The sequence below is a fragment of the Lasiosphaeria miniovina genome (genome assembly GCF_030549165.1).
Source record: "Lasiosphaeria miniovina strain SMH2392-1A chromosome Unknown B0T26scaffold_6, whole genome shotgun sequence".
Taxonomy (NCBI): domain Eukaryota; kingdom Fungi; phylum Ascomycota; class Sordariomycetes; order Sordariales; family Lasiosphaeriaceae; genus Lasiosphaeria; species Lasiosphaeria miniovina.
In genome coordinates, this window is record NW_026848225.1 from 2,335,702 (window position 1) to 2,355,468 (window position 19,767).

Consider the following 19,767-nt stretch of genomic DNA (forward strand, 5'->3'; position numbering starts at 1 on the left):
GAGGCTGAAGGTCGTGTCGACCCGAGCTTTGCAAGCATACTCGCTGTATCTCAAAGCTAAAAAGGGCCGAAAAGATCTTGTACATATTAATCTGGGAGTTTTGCTCTGGGGTTTTGGTGGTTTTACATTTCATGAGCATAGATTCCAAAATGAGGAATTGGGGGAAGGCCAATCTCTCAAATCTGCCAGGCCAGCCGAGCTCTTGTCGCGACAGGCCCCGAACATGGTATTTCAACGTACATCTTTTATTACTCGCCGGCGTTACGTTTCATTTTTACCGCGCGCACTGTGTAGGAGCATACATAAGCAGTCAATAAACAGTATCTAGCATCGCGAATATTAGTCGATTTCATGCGGCTTTCAGTAACTACTATTAACAGGACGAAAGGAAGAAAGAATGAGAAAAATGAGACGCGCACATCTTTGTCTCGGTGATATACGCGTGATAGTGAAAGGGAGCAAAGGACAAGTTAGGGCAAAACTTAACGGGTTGTCATAACGGTCTTTCAGAGGTTATCTAGGAAGGAGCGCAATATTGAGATGGTAAGCGAGTGGTTTCAATGGAGGCGAAAAACTGCTAGGGAGCAAATACGCGATATGAATTGTTATCTTTTTACGTTGCCCAAATCCTGAACATTTCCCTTGTATTTTTCTTTTCGGGCGATTATATTTAAATCACTCTTGTTTAATTTAGTTATATACAGAAGTAGCACGTTGTACATACGCCTTCTATATGGTTACAGATTCTTTAGGTTAGTAACCACAGTAGACAGCCAGGGGGGCCTCTGACAGAGCAAATGGTGTATCACTTGTTCCTCAGAACCTCGATGTCGACGACCTCCTTGACTGCCTCAACGGTCAGGTTCAGGGGCGCGTCGTCTAGAACGCAGACACTGTCCTCGATTCGCACGGCCAGGCCGCGGAAGTGCTTGGGCCATCGCTCGTCGTCGACGGGCACGTAGACACCCGGCTCGATGGTGACGCAGTGGCCTGTGCGGAGGACGCACGACCGCCCGTAGCCCGGCACATCGTGCACGTCGAGCCCGACATAGTGGCCGACGTGGTGCGGGAACAGCACGTCGATGCCGGCCGACATGGAGAAGTCAAAGCCCAGCTGCTTGAGCTCGTCTCGCAGCGCCTGCGCCGTCGTGTGGTGGATCTGGTCCAGCGTCAGCCCGACATCCGCGCGGCAGAGGCTCACGCCCGTCCGCTGCACGCGCAGCACGGCTTCGTAGAGGTCGCGCTGCGGCGCGGAGAAGACGTTACCGCTCCCCCCGCGGCCCGTCGGCCACACGCGCGTGATGTCGGCTACGTATCCGCCGTACTCGCCACCCGCATCCACCAGCACCGTCTCGTCGGCGGCGAGCTGCGCCGTGTTGTGCACGTAGTGGATCTTGCACCCGCGCGCCCCACCCGCCACCACGGGCACGTACGCCGGCCCCGAGCACCCGTCGCTGTGAAAGCGGTACTCGAGGAAGGCCTGCAGCTGCGCCTCGTCGGTCCACGCGCGCCGCATGGCGTCTGTCAGGGCCCGCCCGGATACCCGCCCAGCCTGTCGCATGTTGGCGATCTCTGCGGGCGATTTGATGGCACGCAGCTGGTTGACTAGCGGCTGTAGCGACTGGGTGTTGGAGGTGTTTCTGGAGGTTGCGTGGTGGGCGACAGTAGCGGCGACGGCGCGCGCTGTCGTTGACTGCTGGTGGTAGCGCTTCGCAGTGCTGTTGAGATCGATGTCGGTGTAGATGCGGTTCGCGCCCTGCAGGAGCTGCGGCAGAAGGGTGTCTAGCTGGGCGATGTCGCCGGCGACGTCGGCGTTGAAGACGTCCTCAGCAGCCTGCAGGCCGCTCCAGGGGCCGTCCCACTGCTCGGCGCGGGGGTCCTTGGGGCGGCAGAACAGGTGGAAGAACAGGTCGCCCAGATTAGGACCCGTCCGGCGGATCACGGCTACCGAGGACGGTTCTAAGAACCCCGTCAGGTACATGAAGTTGGTCTCTTGGCGGAATGGGAAGAAGACTGCCCCGGACCGGTACAGCAGGTCAGCCGACGCCAGCACTGCCACGTCGCCGTCCTGCGGCAGGTTCAAAGCCAGCGCGGCGCGCCGGTCGGCGTACTCTTGGGCGCTGATGCCGGGGGTTACTAGGAGAGTTTGTGTCAGTTCCGGTTTAGTTTTTTTTTTTTAAAAAAAATTTTTTATCTTGTTGAAAGGGGGACATACTTTCACCAGCTTTGAGAATATGAGGGTGGGTTTCATGCACGGGCTGGCCAAACTCGAGCTGGGCTGCCGAAACAGTGGTGGCGGTGGCATAACTCCTCCTTTGACCTGGTATTCTCGCTCTGGCCAGAGGTGGTGAAGAGCATGTCCGCCATGACGGCTTGACCTGTCCTGCTGATGCGCTTCTTGCCGCCGCCGCTGCTGCTACTCTAAGAGGCCCGTGTTTATGTCGCCGCGCGATTACGGAAACATGCCGCAAAGCGGCCTGTGGAAGCTGCATGTCAAAATAATAAGATTATATGAGCAGACGTGAGACTCCACGTGAGAATAAATCTTGAAGTTGACCAATCTAGTGAGCCGGAGGTGGCGCGGGCGTTCGTCCTTGTCTTCAGTAATGCAAAAGGCGCCTCTAAGGCAAGAAATTCCCCGTACCCATCCCCCGAATTGCCGTTTTCTCCCCTTCCCGGAACTGACAGTGCACACTCCTTACAAAGACAACCTAGAACACACAAAAATTATTGTAAACAAATCAATTGGGGTTCGATACTAAAAACTTCTGGAAATATTGAAAGTTGATTTGTAGCAATATATTTGCTTCTGGTTTGACCAGACACTAAAAAGACACCCAGGGAACAGGTTGATTGACAAGACCTGCCAGTGCCAGTAAGTGTCAGGAGAGCCAAGAGGCGCCAACAGCGGGTCGTTGCTCTGCGCGACGGCAGGCTCACAGCTGGCACCGCGCATGTGGGGCAGTTTTTGTTGTGCTGGTATGAAGCGGGCTTAGCTCAGTCAGTAGAGAGGAGCTCGGACACGGTTTGTTGCTTGCTTTTGATGTCGCTGGGCTGCCCACCAAAAGTCGCTCCCGCCCACACACACCACTGAAGGAAACCTCTAGACACGCCTCTCCCGACTCTTCTCTCCGGTCTGGTCTGAGAGGCTGCCGGTTGGCTGTCGTGTGCCATTGAACGCCCTGGTTGCTGCATCGCCTGCTGCTCTTTCCTCACGACTCGCTCAATGCGCTGCGTGTGCTAATTTTCCTTTTGGTTTGGCCTGCGAGACTCGACGCGTTTCGCTTGCCCCGGTTTTCGCGTGTCTAGCCAAGGGCCAAGACCAGCGCCAAACCCAGCCAACCCCTCCCCAGCGACCAGCAACCGTCCAGCGCCGTGTGTTGACCTACTCTGTCCATGCCCGACTCGCACAAACCACACGACTAACCACCAAGGCTCGCCACCCCCACCACTACCCCCATAGCATGCTGAGTGGGAATACATATGGCAACAGTATCCATATCCCCCGTTGCCGTCCAATTTTCTACCATGTCGTCGACTCGGAGAGTGCCTCTCTCGAGCAATCCTAATGCCGCCAATTCCCCCCTCCGCGCACCACCTCTGTACTCACTCCAGGCCAACAAGAAGCCCCGTTCCCATGCCGAACTTATGCGCGAGGAGGCCTATGGACAGCCGCCTCCGGCAAAGCGTCAGATGGTCGACCTGGGCATCCAACGCTCGACCGTCTCTCCGTCGCGCGCGAGGCCGGCTAGGACCATCGTGCACCGCGCTGTCTCCAAAGCCTCAGCACTAGGCACAGCAGCGGCAGAACGGGCCGCTCAGAACGCCCCGGCGTGCAAGCCCTCGGAGAAGGAGCTCGATAACATTCGCCAATGGCGGACGCAGATTCGTGCTCGCTTCCCTAAGATGGTGTTCTACTTTGAGAGCATCTCCGACGAGCAACGCTCTAAACTTGCCAAGCAGGTGACGCAACTAGGTGCTGTAAGTAAATCGTGCTGGCTCATTGGCCTGCTTGAAATTTTGGCGATATGGTAAAACTGAACTGTACTTCCTACAGCGCGAAGAAAAGTTCTTCTCCATCAACATCACCCATGTTGTCACGACCCGGCCGATCCCTCCCGCAAAGGCGAATAGGGACGAGAACGAACCCGCGGCTGACGGCCATGCGAGCGTCGAGCAGCTCAAGACAATCGATCCGTCTCTTCTTAACCGGACGGCAGATCTAGGCATACCGTCGACGTCGACGACCTCGGTCAGGAGGAAGCTGCTCTTCGATACTGCCTCGAATCGGAGGATCCCCTTGCAGGCTCAAGAAGATGCTATCAAACGCCCCAAGGCACGTAACACGGACGTCCTGCACCGTGCTCGCGAGATGGACAAAAGGATATGGTCACTGGAGAAGCTGCAGAAGATTCTAGACATGGTCCAGGAGCCAGACCCGTATAAAAGCGCGGTACTGGGTCAGTGCCGTGGGACCTCGCAAGGCGGCCCCAACGCCAAAGCAGCGGAGCAGTCCAACTTGCTCCAGCTTCTTCAGAACGAGCGTTTCCATGGGCCGTCGGACCGAGATCCTACCGTGGCCAGCAAGGACCTCCATATCTTTAAGGGTCCTTATATCTATGTGTACGATGTAGAGGAGAAGTTGAAGCCCATCATGGTCAGAGAGTACGCCAAGGTCGCGGACAAAAAATACGGCGAGTGGCCCCAGTTTCGGGTCGCTTCCCAAGGACGCTGTCCATTCGTCGAGGACGAACCTGTGGATAGGGAGAACCGTGTGCAAACACGGACCAAAGAGCGAGCTGCAAAGGCCGCCGTCGAGGTTGCTGCGCCGAGCCTAAAGCCCCCCCAAGTTGAGCCCCCGAAGCCCGTCACGGGAAAGCGAACTCTGGCAGAGATGGAAGAGGCACAGCATCGAGTTGCCCCGGTAGCTGTCATGACTGCTGCTGAACCGTTTGACCACGTCAAACTTTCCAATGCTCCCTCGCTGGATTTCAGGACCCAGAATGCATTCAGGAGCCACGCAAAGACTGGGCGTTTTCTGGCGGGAGAGCCCGTCGCGTCTGGTGTGCAGCCGTCGAATGTGACGTCGGCAATCCGCTCTCAGATGATTTCATCTACCACGGGCGTGCTTGGAGCCAAAGCCGGCACGAGCAAGGAGATACACGGACTCCAGCGCAAGGTGCTGCAAAAAGCCAGCACGCCCGCGGTATCTCAGGACTTGAGCTCTCGTCGGCTGGCGGAGATGAGCCATGATAGCAACACGTTCATCTGGTCTGCAAGCCTTGGCAGGGCGACGCATCGGAAACTAGATGCGGTCGATGAAGACGAGTCGGCGCAGCAAAAGGCCAAGCTCCGGAGGACGGCGAGTGTCCCTGTTCCCCAAGCCAAGCAGAAGGCGCGTGACCCCAAGCCGGGTTACTGCGAGAACTGCCAGGACAAGTTTGAGGATTTTGATGATGTAAGTGTGAAGATGCTCGCTTTTCTAATTTTGGTAGACGACGTACTGACACTGGTTTCTTTAGCACATCGTTTCTCGCAAGCACCGGAAGTTCGCGGATAACAACGATAATTGGGCCCAGCTCGACGCTCTCCTCAGCCAGCTGACGCGCGTGCCTCGCTACCAACATGAAGAAGAAGACGAATGGTAATCAATCGAGCTCGTTTCGTCTTTCCTGTCTGTCAGTACTCTCTACATGCACATACATACATGCGCGCACACACATCCAACACAGTCCGTGTCCTCCTGTCCAGGGGCTCGGTGCTGCCTCGCTTTGCCAACCTACCTACCTGTGCTATATACAACAAACACGATGGCATCTGTCGCTTTTCTGTAAGGTTCTTCGAGAAGGTCCTTGGTAGCACATGGCTTGCTTTGTGCACAAATCTTTTTTTGCTTCTTATACGGCGGATAGCCTCTATCGGATAACAAGTTTTTATACCATTTCTCAGTTTTTTATTTTATATATAACTTTCTCGTCTGGCTTGCAAGTCCAAGGAAAAACACAACCAGCAGCATTGCATCGCGCGGCATTTTCTCCGGCACGGCGGTGGGCATGGAAAGGGTTTCGCGAATTCTTGGGGGCATTTTTCTGCGAAAGCAACAACGCACAGGCATTTGGCATGGTGTTAACCGGGATCGGTTTGGTATTTTTAAGGGCTTGGTGAGATATTTCTCACGCGGCCTCTTTTTTTTTTTTTTTTTTTTAAAAAAAAAAAAAAAAAAGTTCTCGTTCTTGACACAGAGCAAGGCTATGGAGATGTCACCAAGTGTCTCGAGAGCTGGGTAGACACAGAACTGGGAAGCATGGGCAGTTGGACGAGGCGGGTATGTCCGTGCTATGGCGGTGGTGCCTTGCGGGATGGACGCCAGAGTAATGCTTGGAATACAACAGTACGAAGCAGATGGAGGGGGTAACTGACCGAGTAAAGACTGGGAGAGGAGAGGAAGGGGAGAGTATTATGGCCCGAGCACGGCGGAGCGATTTGTAGTTGAAGACAAACACTACTAGTTTACTATAGTAATTGCTCTATGCATTGTGTATATGTACTGTACCAACTCGCGCTTTCTTTTTCTTTCGGTGTCCTTCTGGACGGGATTCCGCACCAAAGCCGTCGGGGCGAGTTGATTCATTCCGCCTATTGATCCTTGGAATACGCCCCTACATGGAAATAGGAACGAACATAGCGCGCTTCGAGACATTGTTTCCGCAGGCATGTACTCTGTATCCTACAACGGTACTGATTACTCATTGGCGGTTGAATTGGAGTGAAGCCAGCCACCATCTCGAGCCATCTGGCCTATCACGGCCGGCGAAAAAGTTCCCGCTCTAGCCTAGCAATTACGATGAAATGGCTTCCATTTCCGGGTAGCTGTAACACCTCGCTGCCAATGGGAGTATACCGATACATTATATCTCTCTATTAGAATAGCATATATAACTCCTCGGTGTCGACCACCGCCCACCTTTCCTCAATCCAGGACAGCCCACCGTGAACAGCTTAGCGTTGTCGTATCTCACGCGCCGAATGACAGAGTAGATGCTCTAGTCTATTCATGATATTCATACATTGACTAGCTACTTTTCATGTAAGAAGCTTTTGTTTCGCTTTCCACCCTTCGTCCCTTCGCTGGCGAGCCGAGCTGATCAATGGCAAACAGAATTAATCCACTCGGCACGTCGCCTACACCAACTTGACTACACTTTGTTCCCCGTCGGCGAGGACGAGACGAGACGAGGGCCAAAAATGGCATCGCTGTTTGGCGCGCTCCAGCGCAACTGGAGAATGATCAACCCTCCCACGCCGCTGCCACCAAAGGCCGAGAATGCATTGCGCATTGGCATCCTAGGTGCAGCCAATATCGCGTAGGTTCCTTTTTTTTTTTGTTGTTGTCGTATTTGCTTTTGTCTCCGTGGCTGATACAGCTTCATAGCCCCGTGGCCCTGATCAACCCGGCCAAGCTCCATCCCGAGGTCATCGTACAGGCTGTCGCTGCCCGCGACAAGACCAAGGCGGCTGCCTATGCGAAGAAACACGGCATTCCTCAGGTCTTAGGCAGCTACCAAGGTTTGTTTCTTTTTTTCTTCTTTTTCTTGAACCTTCAATGCCGGCCCTCGCGGCGACACAGACACCATGTAGTAATACTAACAACACCTCCCTTCAGAAATCCTTGACGACCCGTCCATTGACGCCGTCTACATCCCGCTACCAAACGGGCTGCACTTTGAGTGGGCGCTCAAGGCCCTGGCCAAGGGCAAGCACGTCCTGCTCGAGAAGCCGGCCTTCTCCAACGCGGCCGAGGCCGAAAAGCTCTTGCAGTCTCCCAAGCCGCAGCAGCAGCCTGCCCCGGTCCTCCTCGAGGCTTTCCACTACCGCTTCCACCCCGCCTGGGCACACTTTCTATCCTTTGTCGACCAGCCCAACATTGCCCATGTCACGGCCAGCTTGAACCTTTCCTCAATGTTGTTCGCCAAGGACGACATCAGATTCCGCTACGACCTGTCCGGCGGCGCCCTCATGGACCTTACCTATACCATGTCGGTTCTGCGCGGCGTCTACGGCACTGAGCCCGAGGAATGGTACGTGTGGTTTTAATTTTGGATCCGTCTTGTGACTTGGTTGTCTTTGTTTTCTTGCCTTCGGGGGTTGGTTACCTACCTAGGTAGTTGGCCTGTGAGATGGCTCTAAACCGTGCTTACACACCCACAACGGAAAATAAAGGGGGGAAAAGCTGACAAAAACACTACGGCGTCAGCACGAGCTGCGAAGTGGGAACTATGGACCCGCCCAACGAACTCTGCGACTACAAGTACGACGGCACGTGGCGTTTTCCCAACGGCGGCACAGGAGAGATGCACGGTACGCTGCGGGGCGGCCTGGTCCAGATGCTCCGCAGCCTGCCGTCGGTAACGGTGACGCACCGGGCCGTGGCCGTGGAGCCGCACGAGTACGCCAAGTCGTCATCGGCGGTGGTCCCGACCGCGGGCCAGGAGACGGTGCGCACCCGCACGGTGACGCTGAACAACTACATCATGCCGACCCTGTGGCACCGCATCGACGTCGTCGACGACTTTATCGTCCGCGACAAGACCACGCTCGAGCCCATCCACCGCTGGAGCGCCAAGCAGACGGCAAAGGCCTACACGCGCCGCGACGCCGGCCTACCCGAAGATGACGCCGCCGCCGCCGCCGCCGCCGCCGCAGCCAGCCCGCCGTCGTGGTCCACGTACAAGCACCAGCTCGACGCCTTCGTCGACCGCATCCGCGGCCGCCCAGGCACCGGCGCCTGGGTCACCGCCGAGGACACCCTCAACCAGATGCGCATGATCGACATGGCCTACAGCAAGGCTGGCTTGGCGCTGCGACCGACCAGCAGCTTTAATCCGACGCTGGCGGTGTAAGGGAGCTGGTGAGAGGGCGGATTGCCTTTTTTTTTGGGGGGGGGGGGGGGGGGGGGGGGTGGGGTGTATATTATCGTCACCGTATACTCATGTTCATGTCGGACCACCCTACCACCCCCCGCCGATAAGGCAGTTGATGAAGTTAATGATCCAGCAGAATACCGAAGAGACTGTGGTTTATAGGGCTGAGCCAGCAGTATTATTCCATTATAATGGAGGGAGTGTAAACCCGTGGGGGGTGGTGGTTGGTTTCTTTTAATTCGCTGGCCTCACTCATATATATCCCAATGCACATATCTTGAGGTCCTAACTACCTACAACGCTGAATCCGCCGGAAGTAGTGAATTGGCGAATACCTGTCACCAGCTCAAAATACGTCGTAACTGGTGAGAACTGGTTTTTTTCTCTTTCAGCGCCAACTCAATTCTCAAACAGCCAACGTCGCAGCCCACGCGCCTCCCGCGCCGCCACCGGGTAAACCAGCACTGCGCTCGTCCCACGAAAGGCCACATGTTTCATTCAGCACCTTGTTATTATTTCTATCAGAGCCCCCCAAAAACGTATCTCATGTAAATTTTATTTTCCCTGACTTCTTAATTTGGCCCGCCTGTCGATTCGCTGGGCGAGAAGTAGAGGAAAGGGGAAGAAGCAAAAGGTGTGAATTTGTTTATTCGCGTACGCTGTCTCCTTTGACATATACCCAAGCTGGATTGGACCCGAATAATTCATCATGGAAATCTACACGCTCAACCTGGCCGGCCTGCTGGTTCTGTGCGGCGCGCTGTTCGCCGCGCAACAGCGGCAGCAGCAGCACAGGGCGAAATCCAGATCAGAGTCGGCAGACAATAGCAGCAGCAGCAACAACTTAAACAAGAAAACCAAGACGACGACTCCCGAAACACCTCCGCACTCCCGCCGCTCCTTCCTCGCCATCTACGCGCTGGTCATGGCCGCCGACTGGCTGCAGGGCCCGTTCCTGTACGCGCTGTACCGCGACGAGCACGGCGTGGCAGCGGCGACGGTGCCGGCGCTGTTCACGGCCGGGTTCACGGCGGGCGCGGCGAGCGGCAGCGTGCTGGGCTCCGTGGCGGACCGGCGCGGGCGCAAGGCCGCGTGCCTGTTTTTTTGTGCTGCGTACGCCCTGTCGTGCGTGCTGACGGCGTTCCCGCACCAGGCGGCGCTCCTGCCGATGCTGTTTGCTGGCCGCGTGCTTGGTGGTGTTGGGACGAGTTTGTTGTTTACGGTCTTTGAGAGCTGGCTTGTGGCTGATTTCCATCGTCATGCCGGCGCCGGCGCCAGCGCTGGCGGTGGTGGTGGTGGTGGTGGTGGTGGTGATGGTGATGGTGATGGTGAGGAGCTGGCTGAGACGTTTGGCCTCATGAGCACCCTCAACAGTGCCGTCGCCATCCTCAGCGGTGTTGGCAGTGAGTGGCTGGTGGCGGCGACGGGGACGAGAAAGACGCCGTTTGCGGCCAGCGTGGTGCTCCTGGCCGTGGCGTTTGGGCTGATCTGGACGCAGTGGGTGAGTTGTTGTCTGCTATTGTTGCCCCTTGCTCTGTTTGTGCCGGACTCTATGCTACCATAGCGCAGAGACGATATGGTCTGTCACGACACGGGAAATAGATACAAGTCACTAACACCAGCCAGCGCGAAAACTACGGTGAAACAGGGCCCGCCACGCAGTCTTCGCCAGGACAGTCTACACACAAACCCCCAAAAGACAAACAGCTATGGACAGTCCTGACCAGCCCCAAGGTGCTCTCGCTCGGGCTCGCCTCTACCGTGTTCGAAGGGTCCATGTACATGTTTGTGTTCTTCTGGACGCCAGCCCTCAAGTCGGCGCGCGCGTCCTCGTCGCCGGAGATAGACCTCCCGTACGGCGTGATATTCGCCAGCTTCATGGCGGCCGCGCTAGCGGCCTCGCTAGCCTTCGGCATGGCCACCCCGGCCACCACCACGGCTGCCCGCCACGCGCACCTGCTAGTGGCCATCCTCGGCACGGCGGCGGCTTGCTTTTTTCTCGTCTCGTCCCGGACCGTAGCGGCAGCAGCAGCAACGTCATCCGAGCAGACCACCTTCTGGATCTTCTGCCTCTTTGAGGCCACCGTCGGCATGTACTGGCCGTGCATTGGGTGTTTACGCGGGGCTGTCGTCGACGACGCCGTGCGAGCGCGCGTCTACGGCGTTCTCCGGGTGCCCTTGAACATTTTTGTCGTCGTGTCGCTGCTGCTCACCCGCGCGGGCGGTGCAGATGCGTTCAAGAACGTGTTTGCCGGGTGTGGGTTGCTCTTGCTAGCGACTTGCGGCTCGTTTTGGCTAGGGCAAGGTGCGAGAGAAGGACGGACTAAGCAAGTGACTAGCAGCCGATGAGATCGGGCTGAGGCATATCATGATGTGTACTGCGCTTGACGCACGATAAAATATGCCAAGGGGATACGAGCGGCGGTCATGATAGAATTACACAAAATGAGTTCCAGCAGCCTGGAGACTGAAGACAAAGGCGTCAAGAACACACCATCTCTAACAGAATCGGACCCCTCAGCTGCAATACGTCCCATCCTTTCGCGGCTGCCCAATCACGGGCTCGAGCAGTTTCGGCAGCAGCACCGCGGCGTCGCCGGCAAATGCAAAGTCATTCTTCTTCAGCTTGGCAAGGTTCTGGGGCAGCTCTGCCTCCAGATTGATAGTTACGACACTGGTGCTGCCGCTGCGGGCTTGTCCGGCATAGCCCGCGGCCGGGTAGACGACGGCGCTGGTGCCGATGACGAGAACGATGTCGACCACGTCTTGCTTGATCCAGGCATCAATAGCGTCCAGCATATTCCCGTCAAGGCTCTCGTCGAACCAGACGACGCCCGGGCGCTGTAGGCCGTTGGAGCACTGGGGGCACTTTGGGATCTCGGAAACCGGTATTTTGGCCAACTCGTGGTCGGGGTCCAGCAGCGGGAGCGTCTTGTCCGGCTCGACGTCCTCGGCGGCTGCGGCCAGGGCAGGGCAGAATGGGTCGTCGAAGTTGTCATGCTGAATCCAGCCGCAGCCTTCGCCGTCTTCGTCGTTCAAGTCGATGCATTTGATGTCAAAGAGGGAGCCGTGAAGCAGCTTGATCTGCTCCGAGGGGTGGCCAGCACGTGGGTGGAGATCTGTTGTGGTCAGTCTACGACAGATATAAAAGGGGCGCCTGTCGGCCCGATCCATCATCCCCTGCCCGATAGAGTAGGTAAGGGGGAAAAAACAGTGTAAATAATACAAATCACAAAACATGGCCCGAGCTGATGATCAAGCCCAGGGCAGGGTTCCGAATACGATAGAAGATGCTTCCTTGCGAGCGGTCGACTGGCGCATACCAAGATGACACAATCAAGAACAGAAAGGATAAACTCACTGTCCACATTCTGCGACAGGCACAGAAATTTGCCGTTCTTCCTTGCGAGCGCAGCCAGCGCAAAGTGCCCTGCATTCGGCGTCGCATTCAGGGCCATATGGCGTCTCTACGATCGCTCGCCGGCAATGCGCCAGGGGTCAGCCAGCCCGTTACTCTCATGACAATACCCACACTCACTCGAACCCAAGCCCTTAGCCCAACAAAATGCACGAAAAAACGACAACACAGAATCAAAACACGCACATAGGCATAGAACAACCAGACCAGGCCGGGGTCTTTGACGAACGCCGTCGGCGTCGCGAGGTCCGTGGCGCGATGGTTCCGCCATAGGCCGCCGGCGCCGCGGAAGGTGGGCAGGCCCGACGCCGCGGAGAGGCCGGCGCCGCAGACGGCGAGGATGCGCTTGCTACGAGTGAGCTTCTCGTGGAAAGCGCTAATGTCGTTGTACTTAGGCATGGCCGTGGTTTTGGTTTTGGTTTTAGTTTTGGTTCTGGTTCTGGTTCTGGTTCTGGTTTTGGTTTTGGTATACAGCTAGGAAGAAGCAGACCCAGGGAAAATAAGAAAAGAAACTCCCAAGTTGTTGGAAAAGAAGAATGAAGAGGTAAAATCATAAGAAATAACTGCCAGCAGGCTGATGGCAATAACACATGATTAGATGCCTAGAAAGAACTTCGGCGAGGAAGTCTGAGGAGAGAGTTTGGGCACTCTCCGGTCCGTTGCCCCTCACTAGACCGACGACATCCGCACATCTTACAGCGATCTCGCCGAGGCCGCATGCACATGCCAAGACTAGGTACATATCTCGGCTGGTGACTCGCCGCCGGAGCGAGATCTGGCTACCTTATATATATACCAAATGTATCTAGGTATCTTATCTTCTCACGAACTGCAAGTCTGATTTCCAAGCTGTCTTGCACCCGCACTAGCTACCGGTATCTTCGTCAAGTCAGACGAGAAGTTGGGCGGTTTCAGAGAACATCGGCACAAGTACAGAGACCAAGACATGTAGAGCATAGGTAACAGACTTTTTGAGAACCATGCTTCGCTTCCATTCTCAAAAAAAATTTGCTAATTCGCTAGCAAGAAACAATTGAAGTATCATCTCTCTAGACGAGAGTCCCCACCGCCCAAACATAAGAAAAGCCCGACTAAAAGAAAAAGCTGTCTCTCCGACATTTGTGCAATGTCCATCAATGATACCGATGCCCGTATCATATGTTAGAGGTAATGTATATATATATATGAATGTCCCTTCCGACCGCAAAACATGCAAATGCAATTAGCACACACGGCTAGCCCCGTCCCGTTTCGTCTCTCTCCCTCCCATCGAGATCCAACTAGTATTAAACTTCGTATGTCATAAGTGACTTCTCTTTTTCAACGACCTAGCCCAAGCTTGAGCATGGCGGGGCGTGGCTAGCAACAAGCCCGTCATGTTCATCATCGAGACCATGCGAAAAAACGTAAAACGCTTCCATGTCCGGTTGGCTGGTCTAGTAAATGATTGTGGGGAAAGCGCAAAATAACTCGGTGTTGTTGTCCGAAAAGAGGGAAAGAGAATCAACAGTTGGGGCTCGGAATTATGTTTGGCCTTTTTAAAGCGCCAAAACACCAACGAGGATGGCCGCACCCATCACAGCGGCGTTTCCGAGCGTCAGAGCAACCTTGCCCGCCGCACTCGGTGGCGCGGAAGCGCCGTTCTTCGCTGCTCCTGTTGTCTGTGCCCCTGAGAGCGTGTTGGAGTTGGAGACGGTGGTGTCAGTGGAGCTGGTTGAAACCGAAGAGGAGACCGGCGACGACGAAGTGACAGTCGTTAGCGTAGAGTGGGTCGAGGAGCTCGAGGTGGTGCCTTTGGTCGAAGTGGTGGCGGGAGCCGTGGTAGACGACTTGGTGGTGCTGCCAGACGAGGAGCTGCTGCTGCTGCTGCTGCTGCTGCTGCTGCTGCCGCCCGTGCTGCCGCTACCGCCAACGACCTTGATGCTCTGCCAAGTGCCACTCTTGTCCGTGTACTGGTACTCGCTGGCGTCCTTGGGGCCCGTGACGCCGTCGCCACCCATGTAGTCCTGGATGCGGATGGTCTCGTAGGCGCCGACGAAGGGGGCGTTCGCAAAGTTGGCCAGGCCGCCAGCCCATTCAATAGTGCCCGGGGCGGCTGTCTTGAGACCTCCAACCCAGGTTCCCAGCTTGATCTGCATGGGCGTCTGGGGGTAGCCCGAGCAGCCGTTAGCATTAGCTGCGTTCAGTGTCCGCACCACCACGCCATTGATTTCCCAGTTGAGCCTCGTGGGGGTCCAGTCGATCGAGTACGTGTTGAAGTTGGACTGCGGGTTGGCGATCGGCGAGAAGCCGCCACGGTCGTAGACTGTGGTGCAGCCTTTGCTGAAGTAGTTGGTCTGGGCCTGAGCCGTGTCGCTTCCAACCCACTCCCAGTCGATCTCGTCCAGGTCGTCCGACTGAAGGACGAAGCTAGTAACAATTCCTGCCCCCGGTGCGGCCCTGACCTTGACATCGATCCTGCCAAAGAAGATGTACTTGTCGCCGCTCGACATGGTCGGGGCATCACTGTCTTTGTTGATGGTGAAGATGGCGCCATTGTCCTTGTCGTAGGTGACCTTGGTCCCTGCAAGGTTCTCCAAGAACGCGTTCTCGCCCTTCCGGAAATCGATATCGATGACCTTACCGCCAACAGCCTTGGGATTTGGGCAAGCTAATGTTGAGCCAAGTTAGCTTACCTCATTCCTGGCCACCCCCAAGCACCAACGACACACCAAAACGGCAACCACAGCAGTAGCAGCAACCACACAGCTATAAAAAGTTCAAGACTTACTCTCTTTTGTTGGATTACACGCAGTAAACGTCTGGCCCGAAACGAGCGTTGCAGCCAGAGCGGCCGTAGCGAAGAACTTGTGCAGCATCTTGCCTGAGCTAGACGGTTCGAGCTGTACGATAGCGTAATATCAAGAGCAATGCAAAAGCCGAAGTCGACAGAGTTGGGGTTCTATGTTTGTTTTGGCGGTGAGCAAGTGTGGGGGGAGCTTCTCGAAGAGGCAGTCGGCAATGAGTAGCGTAGAGCTGGTGGGCGGTTGCTGCAGTAATAAACAGAAGGGGTTGGTCTGACTACTGGTCTGTCTGTCGAGAAATCGAGAAGGCGCGAGTGGGTAAGACCAACAGCAACAACGACGAAACGACAAATACAAACTGCTAACGGAGCGAGTGTGTGATAGCGAGCAAGCAGGTCTAAGAATGAAAACGAACGATGTCTTTAACGAGAGACTGAATGTTGCTTCACAAATAGGGATAAAAAGGTTCTAGACGAAGATGCGAGGAGACGCCAGGAGTTATTAAAGATCTAGGGAAGGTGGAAACGAGCCTGGGGCATGGGGGAGGCACAGCCCGCCCCGGAGAGGTCGCTGTCATTTTTTCGACGCGCCGGCGACCAGAGCAGCCCTGCCCGCCAATGTCACCAGGCGATGCCGCCAAGGGACCCTCCTGCACAACACGAGAGCGTCCGCCGGCCAATCGGCTGCATGGCTTGGCCGCTTCAAGGGTCTCATTTGAGGAATGCTCCGTCAGTGTGGCGCTGCTGACCCTTTTCAATCCCCACCACGAATGCATCCCAAGGGGGGAAAGGAGGTTTCCCCTTGGGCTAGCAGCCTGTGTGGTCCCTTGGCCTACCGTCAGAGTTAGTGCATAGCCCCCAACCCACCTAATTTCTGGCGTGACCGACACGAACCAAAAAGAATCAGGAGGCCACCAGCCATTTTACCATCGAGTTTAAAATACGCGAGAATGCAGTTGAAAGAAAACGGCCTTGGTTTTCTTAGACAGCTGGCGGCCGACCGACTGCGTGCCGTTGGGATATGAACCATTTTCGAGATGATCTTCTGTGCCCCCAGGATTGTGCACCTGGGTTTGAGACATTCCGCATGTGTCCAACAACAAACCTAAACCGTTTGCAGCTTCCCCGGGCTAGATCCGGTTCAAGTACGGAGAACTGCGTACATGTATGCACCCTAGCAGCAGGGTAACGCACGTAGGACGATTACTGTGCAACCCACACTACGGCAACTGGAGGGCCTGGCAGTCGCTGGCAGTTGCTAGCATGCCCTACACAGCGTTGAAACTTCCGGATCCGAGTACGTTTTGGATGATGTAGTTAGTGGCATGTTATGATGTTGTGCCTGGTGAGTCTGACTGCCGCAGCTTTGCAGACCGCCTACAAGATGAGATGCTACTTGATGAGGCTCCCGTTGCCTTTTTTGAGCGCCATATTATTAGTCATCGACACAGACGCCCCGTTTTTGCAAAAGCGAAATTCAAATCCGTCCGAGGATCCGAGGCAAACAGCTGGTAGATTGTCAACGGCGCAGCTGTAATGGCAAAGGGCATGTGCTAATGTTGCGTCCCTCGCTAATTCTAAATGCCTTCGACAGGATCGGCATGTGTTCAAGTTTTGGGGAAAACTTGCGGTTCTGGGTTCCGCCAGGTTGAGGCTGCACCAGATGCCGATCTACTGATTCCGATTCCGGGTGTGCTCTGCTTGTCTTTGTCCAGGAACCGGGAGAAAATGATCGACCAATCATCCGCCTTCTCATGTCAAGAAAACGGTCCAGCTCGCTGGTTGCGGGGCAGCTGAGGACGGCAGGGCAGGTGCGTATAGCCAAGGTAGGGCGAGGGCATGGCAACCCAGGGAGTCCCAGGGCAACCAACCCGAAGGCCGCCCTCAGCCGGCCCCTCACCGAGCAAACTGGGCGATCTCCGTTATGCGAAACAGGAGCAAGCCGTGGCCGGCCCGTTTGCCTGTTGCTGAAACAGGGGGAAACCAGCAGGCGCCACCAAAGCCGTCTTCGCTTCGACTTGAGGGCCAGCATCAGATCTACTAAATTTGTATGGATTTGCCGGGTGCGCGAGAAAGAACATGGAAGGGAGGAAGCCGGAAAGACCTCGAGGCAAAAACAGAGCCGGAGGGTTTCCAAGCCATGGCATCATTTGGCATCTTTGGCCATTCTGTAACACATCGATCCGAACAGTAGAGAGATGGAAAAAATATTAGGCGCTGACGTGTGCCAACTCGGCGCTGTCGGGCGTTCGTCAGTGACCCGGCCGAGAGGCTCATGACTAGTTAGCCACCACGTTTGTTTGCGGCGGCATGACACCATCACCTATTCGCAACGTTCCATTTCCCAAGTGCGTGCTGACAGTGCACGATGCAAACCTTAAAATTTCTGTGTAGACCGAGTAGGTACGGACACTACACCTCCACCGGGGAATACATGTTAGCTTGGTACGTTACCTACTATTAGTATCTTCCAGGGAAATCTCGCTAATGACTAACTTTGCCACCTTCCCACGCCAACATGCATTACCCTGGAAGAGTGTAGAGATATTTTAAGCACCTAAAGTAGGTATCCATCCGCACGCAGTCTTTTCCCGCCTCTCGGGTATTCGGCGTCTACCATAGCCCAATCCAATAGCTCCTGGCCTATTATTCACATTACTTACCAAAGCAGAAGTCATTCGCATTGCCGGGAGCAGAGAGGCGAGATCCGGGAGCCAACGGTTTTTCGTATTGGCAAACCCGCCAAATCATGCACCGTGGCTGAGCACGACAGTGGGGGAAATAAACTCCTCCACATCACCAAAAGACATTAGCAAAACCAGCTCGTGCTTTTGCTTTCAGTATACGAAAGGATGATGCCTCCCAGCCACCTGTCTAGACTCGCGCTGTCGGCATATCCGCCTTCGTTTGCCTTTGACACGAGATGGAGCCTTTCGGCTCCCTTTGTCACGTTTCCGACTTCGCCGGCTTCCGTGCAGGGATTGGCGTGCAATAGACAGGAAGCAACCGGTCGGCCCACCACCCGGTTGACCTGGCTTCGGGCCGCTGTACACATGACACCTCGAGCCACGCAGCCAGTTGCGGATACTGTCTGTTGGGTTTAAGTTCTACAGTAGCGTCTATAATTATTTGCCACGAGGCAAAGCCGTCAGTCGAGTAGGTACTCGGTGGCGTCAGCTGCACGGTGCCCGTCAGACAGACGCCTTTTGAGATTCGTTACACTGCAAATATTTTCGCGTACCTAGGTCTTGCCCAGTGTCTCATATCTTGATGTTGAACTCATCGACAAGGTCGCGCCAACCAGGGTTTTCCCCACCTATAACTTTTAGATTGCTCTGGAATATCCAGCATGCCTTGGGAAGCCGTCTTGGAAGTTCATGATGGGGGCGGGAGACAACTACGACCAATCCACCCGATTTTCTGTCTCCCTCGGTGTGCCTTGCCTAAATGAACAAGATCCCGCTCTATACGTGCCTTGGGTGTTTACCTTGTTATTACTATGCAAGTTACCAGGATGCCAAGCCGCCTGCCTCTTTCCCAAAATCCTACCAACAATTTCCTAACTCGGCTCTGCCACTCCTCCGGCTTTGTTGGTAAATACCCCGGAGATCCTACGGGGCGCTGCTTTGCTTTTCTCACGGGGGATGCAGCAGGCGAGTGACACAGCTCTCTAGCCCTCAATTTGGAAGAACAATAGGGGCTTAATGATAAGTCCTGGCATGCGAATTTGGGGAGCCAGTGTTGCTACGCCTTACTTGCCTAGACAACGTGAGGTCTTTTGGCGACAGTACTGTTTACCGTGTTTAACTCCCGTCTTCCCGTCTCCTCCCTAACTTCTACGGCCCGTGCCTCTCTCTCTAGAAGTCAGAGTTTCAGTCTGTAGCATGTTCGACGGTGCTGTGTTTACTCGGGTGGTACTGCCAACAAAAAAAAACAATTATATGCTTCCTAAAAATCATGAGCAAGGTAGGTGTACTGCAACAACAACAAACAAACCCTTGTTAAACAGTCCATTTGCCCTCGTTGGCGGTCTCAACTGGGACCAGAAGTGAAGGGGTTTCTTAATGTGAGTCTGTTGTCACGGCCACGACGCGAGGGGGCTCGGAACCTCCCGCGGCGCTCCGTCTGTCTCACTTATTTTGTACTCCCTCACACTGCCGCGAAGATGGCCTCCTGAGTCGTCTCCAACGGCGTCTCTGTCGGCCTGCTGGGGGTCATGAGACTCGCTCACCGCTTCTGTGGCCCGTTGAAGCAAGGAGGCTCGATCACGTTTATAACGAGCGAGATCACGGTATTGAAACCTCCCGTCTTAGGTACAGTAGGTACCTAGAAATACTGAGAATCATGTCTAAAGTTATCGAATGAAGACTGCACACATAGGGCACCTCCCTAATTGACTTCAACTACGCGGTCGTGTTGCAGTCACATTCATTAACTTAACTCGTCCCGAGACTCAATGAGCTGCTCGAACACCAAACCGAGAACAGAATCTCGCTGTCCAAGTTTCGAACCGACTCTTCAAGCTCGCCACCAAAGCTCGGCTACGGAAGATTCTTGGTGGCGGCGGAGACGGCGTTGACGATTGAGGCACTGGAACCACCGCTGGACCACATTGTAACTCTGTTATCTGTCAGCCGAGGCTATGT

At 55.2% G+C, this 19,767-nt stretch overlaps 7 protein-coding genes across 7 annotated transcripts; 3 read left to right on the forward strand and 4 right to left on the reverse strand.

The window, feature by feature from the left end:
* Positions 1-429: 429 nt before the first annotated feature.
* Positions 430-2,824, reverse strand: B0T26DRAFT_722475 (aminopeptidase-like protein). Its single transcript, XM_060442592.1, has 2 exons — positions 2,216-2,824; positions 430-2,136 (listed from the first exon to the last, which is right to left on the reverse strand). Exons 1-2 carry the CDS (start codon positions 2,490-2,492, stop codon positions 806-808), a joined length of 1,608 nt encoding a protein of 535 aa, XP_060292973.1. The 5' UTR covers positions 2,493-2,824; the 3' UTR covers positions 430-805.
* A 704-nt stretch (positions 2,825-3,528) lies between these two features.
* Positions 3,529-5,648, forward strand: B0T26DRAFT_754837 (Dfp1/Him1, central region-domain-containing protein; the record flags this gene model as incomplete). The annotated part of the gene is made up of 3 exons (XM_060445872.1): positions 3,529-3,981; positions 4,058-5,458; positions 5,523-5,648. 3 exons carry the CDS (start codon positions 3,529-3,531, stop codon positions 5,646-5,648), a joined length of 1,980 nt encoding a protein of 659 aa, XP_060292974.1.
* A 1,597-nt stretch (positions 5,649-7,245) lies between these two features.
* B0T26DRAFT_754838 (uncharacterized protein) lies at positions 7,246-8,900 on the forward strand (the record flags this gene model as incomplete). The annotated part of the gene is made up of 4 exons (XM_060445873.1): positions 7,246-7,364; positions 7,433-7,566; positions 7,664-8,078; positions 8,255-8,900. The coding sequence occupies 4 exons, from the start codon at positions 7,246-7,248 to the stop codon at positions 8,898-8,900; spliced, it is 1,314 nt and encodes a 437-aa protein (XP_060292975.1).
* A 375-nt stretch (positions 8,901-9,275) lies between these two features.
* B0T26DRAFT_874691 (uncharacterized protein) lies at positions 9,276-11,256 on the forward strand (the record flags this gene model as incomplete). Its single annotated transcript, XM_060448039.1, has 3 exons — positions 9,276-10,422; positions 10,548-11,165; positions 11,221-11,256. Exons 1-3 carry the CDS (start codon positions 9,631-9,633, stop codon positions 11,254-11,256), a joined length of 1,446 nt encoding a protein of 481 aa, XP_060292976.1. The 5' UTR covers positions 9,276-9,630.
* A 182-nt stretch (positions 11,257-11,438) lies between these two features.
* Positions 11,439-12,738, reverse strand: B0T26DRAFT_743041 (putative SIR2 family histone deacetylase; the record flags this gene model as incomplete). The annotated part of the gene is made up of 3 exons (XM_060444203.1): positions 11,439-12,040; positions 12,283-12,388; positions 12,526-12,738. The coding sequence occupies 3 exons, from the start codon at positions 12,736-12,738 to the stop codon at positions 11,439-11,441; spliced, it is 921 nt and encodes a 306-aa protein (XP_060292977.1).
* A 1,139-nt stretch (positions 12,739-13,877) lies between these two features.
* B0T26DRAFT_604866 (concanavalin A-like lectin/glucanase domain-containing protein) lies at positions 13,878-15,176 on the reverse strand (the record flags this gene model as incomplete). Its single annotated transcript, XM_060435804.1, has 3 exons — positions 13,878-14,168; positions 14,253-14,989; positions 15,110-15,176. Coding segments are annotated over 3 exons (1,095 nt in total), but the record flags the coding sequence as incomplete, so codon positions are not given.
* Positions 15,177-16,889: 1,713 nt separating this feature from the next.
* B0T26DRAFT_722493 (uncharacterized protein) lies at positions 16,890-17,343 on the reverse strand. Its single transcript, XM_060442593.1, has one exon. The coding sequence runs from the start codon at positions 17,269-17,271 to the stop codon at positions 17,044-17,046; it is 228 nt and encodes a 75-aa protein (XP_060292979.1). The 5' UTR covers positions 17,272-17,343; the 3' UTR covers positions 16,890-17,043.
* Positions 17,344-19,767: the final 2,424 nt, after the last annotated feature.

What these genes read in the sequence shown, in the direction of transcription:
- B0T26DRAFT_722493 (XM_060442593.1), bottom strand. Translation starts at nt 17,271, where the DNA reads ATGATGCCATGGCTTGGAAACCCTCCGGCTCTGTTTTTGCCTCGAGGT.
- B0T26DRAFT_722475 (XM_060442592.1), bottom strand. Translation starts at nt 2,492, where the DNA reads ATGCAGCTTCCACAGGCCGCTTTGCGGCATGTTTCCGTAATCGCGCGG. An exon ending in TATTCTCAAAGCTGGTGAAA is followed by an intron (nt 2,137 to 2,215) that starts GTATGTCCCCCT and finishes AAACTCTCCTAG; the next exon opens with TAACCCCCGGCATCAGCGCC.